The sequence below is a fragment of the Oryzias melastigma genome, linkage group LG17 (genome assembly GCF_002922805.2).
Source record: "Oryzias melastigma strain HK-1 linkage group LG17, ASM292280v2, whole genome shotgun sequence".
Taxonomy (NCBI): Eukaryota; Metazoa; Chordata; class Actinopteri; order Beloniformes; family Adrianichthyidae; genus Oryzias; species Oryzias melastigma.
Window position 1 is genome coordinate 28817384 of NC_050528.1, and position 9131 is coordinate 28826514.

General features: G+C 36.1%; 1 protein-coding gene across 1 annotated transcript; it reads left to right on the forward strand.

The window, feature by feature from the left end:
• Positions 1 to 1702: 1702 nt before the first annotated feature.
• LOC112152409 (cathepsin Z) lies at positions 1703 to 8541 on the forward strand. Its single transcript, XM_024281983.2, has 6 exons — positions 1703 to 1877; positions 3505 to 3668; positions 3790 to 3969; positions 5628 to 5778; positions 7531 to 7696; positions 7874 to 8541. The coding sequence occupies exons 1-6, from the start codon at positions 1747 to 1749 to the stop codon at positions 7985 to 7987; spliced, it is 906 nt and encodes a 301-aa protein (XP_024137751.1). The 5' UTR covers positions 1703 to 1746; the 3' UTR covers positions 7988 to 8541.
• Positions 8542 to 9131: the final 590 nt, after the last annotated feature.

Consider the following 9131-nt stretch of genomic DNA (forward strand, 5'->3'; position numbering starts at 1 on the left):
TCCTTCTGTCTGCTGAATTTGTTGTGAAATTTGCTGGAGATTCCCTGCATCTCATCTGCAGCTGCAATAGTAGAAGTGCAAATCGCTTTTACATCGATCTGCCAGTGAAACCCTAACTGTGTGTTTAGCATTTACATGAAATGTGCTTTCCAAACGTCGCTCTGCTTTAGAGGACTTTCCAGTGTCTTCATGAGGATTCATATGTCTAACCCAAATTAGAGGATTGTAGCTGCTAATTAAAGTTATTTAAGCAGAAGCCTTCATTCAATACATGCAGGAGACTGGAAAGGCAACAGCTGAAAGAACTAAAGTCCTGAGAACAAAACTTAATGTCCCGATGTTCTTTTGTGCTTATTTTTAACTTCTTTAATTTTGACAAAATATATTTTTATGGAGAGTAAAATATTGAAAGTTATTTAAAGTTTAAGTTGATTTATTCTGGAATAATATTCCTGCATTTTTATTATTAATAATTATGTTAAAAAGTGACAGTTTAAAAGTTTAAGTTGAGTTAAGCTAATATTTCAGCTACATGCTAGCTGTTCTAGCTAACTTAGGCTTTTTTAAAAGTTATTTTAGGTTGATTTGGTGTTTAGCTATTTTTTTAGTTACATGCTAGTTGTTTTGGCAAACCTGTTTTTTTTAGGCTAATTTAGCATTTAGCTACTATCTTAGCTGGCTAGCATGTTCATTGTCTTCAGCTATCAGCTTCAGCATTTTTATCTATCAATTTCAGCATCTTCAGTGGCCAAATTCAGCTCACAGCATTCACACTAGCATCATTGCAGGTAATGATATATAATTCGTTCATAATTATGTTAAAAATTATGGTTTTAACATTTTAAAAATATAGTTTTAGAATGTTGAATAAATGTTTATCCTGTTCGTCCCATGACCTAAGGTGTGTTTTCGATTTTGGCCCCTTGTGTGATTGAGTTTGACACCCCTGCTACAGAATATGTAGGATAAATCAAACAAATCCAATATAAACATAAAAGTCATCCTTTCATTCACCCTAAAGGTGGGAACAGATCAGTAAGCTGTTCAGTAAAGTCCAGTCGTGTCGAGTGTCAAACTGGAGAAACAAAAGGAAGTGTAAAACAGCTGATCCTCCATCAAAACTACAATCAGACTTTTTCATTAAAACTGTGATTCTCTAAAGAGGATGAATCTTTCATTACATATATATTTTATTTCTGTTCGTGCTATGATCTTTCACAGCTGAGTTATGTTGAATACGTTTATAAATGTTGGATTAAACATCTTTTTATACATTATCACTTTGTCATTAAATAGGTCTCTCCACAAATTCCTCTTGAATCCTGAGAGTTTTGTGTGTTGAAACAGAAAAATATAACATTCATTTCAGTTTAATATAAACTTTTGTGATGATTTAGAATCAAAGCGCTCCAGATTTTTTTTTCAACAGTTTTACATTTGTTCTAATTTTCCTCACTTTTCGTGTTTTTCTACTCCAGAAAAAAATGAAATTAACTTGAGTATTTTATAACAAAGACAGAATCTAAATTTCTGATCCGAACTTGTTTTATGCCATTCAACTTTAAGGTATATTTACCCATTATGTAAATTTTTTTTTAAGTAGAATATTACATTACTTTTTTTAAATGGATGTTCACAGAATTGCTAGATTTGTTTGGGTGTTGAGCATGCGCAGTGCGGCCTCAGACCAGCAGAGGGCGCGCTGGAGTCGCTGGACCAGCGGTTTAAGAAGGGGGAGGAGCCAACATGGCGCCGTCAAACATTGGTCCGCTGCTGTTTTGCTCTGTGTTGTTTTTGCTGCAAACCATCTGCTCATGCAGGCTGTTATCCGAACCGTGTTACAAACCCATCGAAGACGAACGGCCGGACCGGGTCAAGTGAGTGAACAGATTAACGTGGAGGCGGGACGAACCGGTCCAGAGAGCGGTTCTGTTGTTGTTTGTCTTGAGGCTGCTGTTTGTCTCAGCTGATTCGTGTTAGGTTTCAGAATTTCTTTCTACTTTCTGTGTTTTTAGTTTGTTCTTGTTTTTGTAAACACTTTATTACTTCATCTATTATCTGTATTTAAATTGTGAAAATGTTTTGATCATTTCATAATAAATTAACTGAGATTTTTTAAAACTAATTCTAGGTTTTCCTGAAAAAATGTTTTAATTAACACATTAATGCAGATTTAAAAGCGAGATTAAAATGTAATTATGGCTCCAGTCAATAAATAGTGTATTATTATCTGTACAAATGTGAGATTAGGAAACCTGCACCATAATTAAAAGTTATAATAGTAATTTGATTGAAAATTCTGTTCTTCGGAAATGTTTTATTACTATTATTATCATTGTTTATTATCTTTAATCCCTTTCCTGTTGTGCTCATTATGGTGTCATTTTTAAACGTGTTGCTCTGTACACATCATCACATCTGCAGCTCTGTGTTTTGTTGCACTGTTCAAACTTGAGCATCTTTTAAGAAAGAAGCTTTTTTTCCCTATTTGTACGCCTTCTAAGTCATCTGTGCAGGTGACATACGGAAATTTACATTTTGGAAAATTTCTCCAGAACTGCTGAAGCTTCACTTTATAGATACCAACCCACACTGAAAAAAGTGAAACGTTGGATCATTTAACTAAAGTTCTGTCATCTTTTACATTTAAAAACTTTTATTTTTCATCAAATAAAAAATCTCAACTCAAAAATGTAATTTGATGAAAACTAATATTTTTAAATGTAACAAATGACAGAACTTTTGAGGGTTTGCTCCTGGAGTATTTGAGTTTAGAGCCGAAGACAGAACTGCTTTAGTCTTTAAACTTGACTTCGGAACGAGGCGAATTCATGAAAATCCGTCAACTATTTACCTTTTATTATTCTGAGTTCAGTAAATAACAGCAAATATCCATAAAAGTAATGATTTATATCTAAATGTTACTACAGTTTATCGTCTTTACTGATCTCTGGTCTGAGATTTAAGGAAAAAAAACAAAAAAATAATCTTTTTTTAACATTATTTAAGCTTTGTTCTGTATTTGTAATCCGACTCCTTTTCTATGAGTATATTGATTGGAGAAATTACATCTTTACTGTTTTCTTTTCTTTTTTAACTTTTTTTTTCAAAAGCCCTTTTTTTATACAAACCAAAGATCAAAACACAAACAAAAATAATTAAACAAACATGCATCCTAACTTCCAACAGTCTTCCTTAATTCACAGCATTAACAAAAAAACAAATAAACAATAACTAAAAATACATAAATAAAAGGAGATTTTACTGTTCTTTGGTCTAAGATTTAAAGGAAAAGCATAAAAAAAGAAAAAACTATATTTTACATTATGTAAACTGTTCTATATTTGGACTCAGACTTCCTTCCTGTGAGAATACTGATTAGAGAGATGACAACAAACTCCAAATCCCCGTCTTCCTCTTTCCTCCTGCAGACTATAGCAGCAGCAGACGGCTTATGTTCAGTACTGAGAGGGAATCAAACCCTCACCCTCCTGTTTCCTGCAGGACTCGGCCGCGACCACATGAAGGTCTGAATGTGTCGGCTTTGCCTCCATCGTGGGACTGGAGGAACATCGACGGGAAGAACTATGTGAGCGTCACCAGGAACCAGCACATCCCTCAGTACTGTGGCTCCTGCTGGGCCATGGGAGCCACCAGCGCGCTGGCAGGTAACCGTGGCAACAGAGACGGAGATGAATGATCAAGCTCTCATTTAAAAAAAATAACTTTCATTTAGAAAATTGCTACAATTCTTGATGTTAAAGGTGGTTCCTGTTATTTTGTTTGAAGACCGCATCAACGTCAAGCGTGGGGGGGCGTGGCCATCAGCCTACCTGTCAGTCCAGAACGTCATCGACTGTGGGAGGGCGGGCTCATGCTACGGCGGAGATCACCTGAGGGTTTACGCGTACGCACATCAAAAAGGCATCCCTGATGAAACCTGCAACAACTATCAAGCCGTAAACCAAAGTGAGACCCAGCCGCCGTTCTTTTACTTTCCTCAAAGCTGTGCAGAAAGTTTCCCTCATGAGTCAGAGCATCGACTGTGACTGCATCAGACAGCTTCCAGCTGAAGGTCAGACCTGAAAACAGAGTGAAGACAGTGATGGGGAGGAAGATGGTGAACGGTTTTCCATAAAATCTCCCTTTTCTGCTGTAAATAAAGCAACAGTTTGTTACTGCTCAGGAAGCAGCAAGATTTGGTTTGAAGAATCCTGCAGCCATATCAGGAAGATTTTCCTGCTTGAAGCTTTTAAAGTGCTTGAAACTGAGAACATTACGAGAATACTATTTAGTATAAAAAATGTGGTATATGTTGTTGTCAAAGTAATTTCTACTTTAAGAATCACAGAAGCAGACTCCAATTCAGAGTAAGGAGGAGATCTTTGTCACCGACACCAAATCTGTCGCAAGTTAGCAAAGACCCTTCATTTATCAGAGTTTTGGTCGCCTAGGTTACAGAAAAAACTAAATAGAAAAGATTAGTTTCAAGTCTCTGTGGACATGAGAAAATCAGTGTGAGATGTCTTATCAGACGACTGCGTCTTCTCTGGCATATTAAGAAAAGCAATGGCTCCTGTCAGCAGACTTCACACGCAGGTTAACTAGAATAATAAGAAAAGGCTGTTAGATTTATACAAGAATATATACATCAAAATGTTTACACTGACAATTGTCTCTAAAGTTAAGTTTCAAATTTTTTTTTCTTGTACCGGTAAAAAGTAAAGGTGTTTTCAGCCTATTGATGCAAATAAAAATTAAATAAACTCAAAAACGTCCTAAAAAACAAACAGAAAGCTTAAATTAGCCAAAACAGCTCACGTGTAAATATTAGCCTAACTCCAGAACAGCATGTAGCTGAAAATATACCTAAACTTCAAAAATAGCTTAAAAAACTGAAAAATTTCTAAATTAGCCAAACAACTAGTGTGTAGCTGAAATATTAGCTAAACTCCCAAATAGCCTAAGAAATCTTACTAAATGTTAAAATAGTCCAAAAAGCTAGCAGATGTCAAATTTTAAAACTTAAAAACCGTAACTTTTTAACATAATTATGAATAATTAGAAGGCAGGCATATTATACCCAAATAAATCAACTTAAACCTTAAATAACTTAATATTTTACTCTCCATAAAACATATTTTACCAAAATTATTGTAGTTAGAATATAACATCAGGCCATTAATAACACTAAAATAAAATGATCTAAAGGGCCGGATAGAAATATCTGGAGGGCCAGATCCGGCCCCCGGGCCATTACTTTTACACGTGATTTAGAGTTTACCTTCTCACCTTACTAACCCTGAAAACTAGCTTTCATTTCAGAAACATATAGTGACTCTTCACAAACAGACACAGCCCTTCTGACAGGCCGTGCAGCAGCAGCACGAGCAACACCTGCCACTATTTCAGGTTTCACGGCTTCAAGTGGAGATGAGCTCGTCTTTGTGAGGCTTTCTTTAACGGAGACATGCACACGGGTTCCTCTAATATGAGAAGTCTGTTTCTTCTGACTGAATCCCTCACTTCATAAATGGTTGTGAAGTGCACAGAGGTTTATTCTCAAAACCTTCAGATGGGTTTCACTGTAAGTCTTTCCTGAGAATTCCTGCTCCTGTGTGTTTCAGAGTGTGAGCAGTTTAATCAGTGCGGCACGTGCTCCTTCTTTGAATCCTGTGCGGTTGTGAGGAACTACACGGTGTGGAGAGTGGGAGACTATGGAGAAGTTTCTGGAAGAGAACACATGAAAGCTGAGATTTACACCAACGGACCCATCAGGTAAAGTCCGTCCGCCTCCATGTGGAGCTTCAGCCTCACCTTTTCTCTAGGACAGAGGTCTACAACCTTTAACACTAAAAGAGCCATTTAGTCTAGTCCACAAAGTCCCATTTTATCGTTTGAAAATACCCAAAATTTTGTTCTTACTTTTGACAGCAGCACACACTAGTTCCTTTCAAAATAAACCCACCCTGTCTCATAACTGTCCTCCTGCTGCAGCAGATTTACTTCAATGAAAAATGCAAGACAGTCAGACATGATATTTTTATCACGAGAATTTTGGTGTGGGCTTTTTCCTTTTAATCTCAAAAATACACCTTTTAGTAGAATCTTTTTATTAAAAAAGAAAAAAGTAGAATAACCAGAGCTTTTTATTAAAACACATAACTAAATCATTTTCAATCGTTTTAAACCACAGTTGTTCAAAATTTAAACCACTTTGGTGTAATTTACCAAAATAAAAATAATTTTAGAGACTTTTATTTGACGAACTGTAACTTAAAAATACAAATTTCTACCGAAATTTCTACAAAGAATATTTCTACAGAATTTCTGACAGTAAATTATAGGGCTGGGTTGATAAAATTGATTAATCGGTCTTAATCAATTTAAGCTTAATAGATCAATAATCGATTCATAAAAATATTAATCGATTTTGCATATAAAGCTAAAGTCCGCTAGCTTGATGCTAATGATAATTGGAATTTCCCATAGGACAGCTAATGCTAACGCTCAGTCGTCGTAAAAATACATTACTGACTAAATTAACATCTTTATAAACTCACTGGCAGGAATTTTCCAAACTATATATTTTAAAGTAACCATTTGTGTTCTAAACAATTGGTTTTTTGCTCAAACTTTCTTCTTCCTCTAGAATAAGGTGTAATGCTGTAGCACGATCGCCACCTAGTGGCCAAACTGAAACGTCCTCCAGGAGAAGCAGAACAATGTTTACAATGTTAATGATCTGAATATTTTAGTTAGAACTTCTCCTTTAGAGAATCCATGTAACACTGTATCATATTAACAATCTCATTATTTCACTGATACATTTACAGTATGTGATCAGATTAATATAAATAAACTCAAAATATATAGTAGATTAGTAATGTATTTCTAAGCAAATTTGCCTGAATGTGTAAACTCATTATTGAATTGAAGAATTGAAAGAATAATAAAAAAAAAATCAGAATCAAATAATTTCTGGAAATTATAATCAATACCAAGCCCTAGAAAATTAAACTTTTTTTGCTCAGAAGTTTGACATGTTAAAAATATAAACAGAAATGACAAAACGTATTTAACCAATCGATTATGTATTCAATTGTTAGCATTTTTCAGTGAAGCTAAAAAGCCACAATAAAGGGATAAAAGATTAACATGCTCTAGGAAATATTTTTTAATAGTGAAATTTCTATAAATAAAGTGACCACCATCATTTATGCAGGTTTAATCCTTTAACACCACAGCTCCAGTGTTTATGTCCTTTGATTTACTGTAATTGTCTTAATTGTTAACACGATCAATGTCATTCCAGCAGATTTTAAAGGAGAAAAGCGGCTTTTCTCCTTTAAAATCTGCTGGAATGACATTGATCATGCTTACAGTTGAAGTTACAGTATGTTAAAGAATTAACTCATTTGATATAGCCCAAAATGTGACACCCACACATGTGGACGGCAGGTCTTCAGAGGTTAAATATGTTGTGAATACCCTTTTCCCCTAAAAGTGCAGAAACTCTTGCTTTGTCAGCTGTGCCCTGATGGTGACAGATGCCCTGGAGGAATACTCCGGAGGGATTTTCTCAGAGTTTCATCCACTCTCTTTACCGAATCACATCGTGTCGGTGGCTGGCTGGGGCGTGGATCCAGAGGGCATGGAGTACTGGATCGTCAGGAACTCCTGGGGAGAGTTCTGGGTTGGTTTGTTTGGTTACTTTCACCACACCCTGCTTTTTCTTAGTCGGACAAAACCAGTTCTGCACACATACAGTGTTTGATTTTTTGTTTTTTTTTGTTTTTTTGTGGTCTGAATAACAGTGAAGGGAGCTTTCTGCTTAGATGTTATGGATAATTGTTTTTTTTCCTGCTTGTAGGGAGAACACGGTTGGGCGAGGATCGTCACCAGTGCCTTCAAAGGAGGCAAAGGCAACTGGTTCAACCTGGGGATTGAGAAGAACTGTGCCTATGGAGACCCTATTGTTACATAGAACTGTTTGATCTGCAGTACTGGAGATAAGTGGTTTAAGTCTGGTTCACTCTGGACGTGGAAGGGAGACCGCTTCCATTCGGCGCCCTTGTTAACCTATAGTGTGGTTCACAGATCATTTCACCGTCTGGTATAGTTTGTGCCGTCGATCCTGGCAGGAAGTTACATCAAGATACATGAGAAAATCTGATTTATTTGCAAAGTATAACCAATTTTTAACTATAAAACAACTAAATTGACAAATGCTATCATGTTTTTGTATCTAAACAGACAGTAGAGATGAAAATAAACATATAAACACAACACACACAGAAAAAGGCCCAATCCGAATTCTTCCCTTCTCTCTTCCCCTTAGCCCCTCCCCTTCATTTAGCCCTCCAAACGGTGGGTTATGACAAAATAGTGTCTAAAGTTGTGTCTGAATTGTACCCCCCCTAATCACTATATAGTGCGTTCACCATTTCCTAGTGCTGTCCAAATCTACTAATTCCAAAACCGAGTGCACTAGAAATTTCCCAGAAGTCTTTGCAAAAAACTAGTGATCATCGATGCTCACTATATTAGCAAATACAGACCACAATGCATCGTGGTCAAACAATTTCGAACAAAAAATGTGTTTAAATATATTTGAATAAACCATTCACGTTTTCACCATCAGAACATAGTGAAGTCATAAATAGACGTCATGAAATGTTCGTATTTATTCGATTTTGCGGTGATGTCATATCCAGTGTTTAGAAAAACAAAAGAAAAGTAGTGAGCATTGTGTCCAAATGACCTTTAGAGTCCAGGGCACTAGGTAGACATGCACTATATAGATTTGTAGCTGTTAGGGGGGTAATTCGGACACAACCTAATATTTCGGACTTGACTTTCATTTGATGTCACCAATAATCGCCGGTCCGCTAGCTTTAGCGCGGAGCTTCCAGCGCTTGAATATACATAACAATAGCGGTTTTATAACTTTAAAAAGGTCATGCTAGAACAAAAAGTCATCATTTACATTAAAATATAAACTTTGTAAACTGTGCTTCAGAGCACACCTACATGAAGAAAAGTACTTCTTAGCGCGACGCGGTTTAGCCTCGCGACTTTGGACTCCTCCGTCTGGAGGTTGAAATTTAAAAAAATAATAATCCCGGACA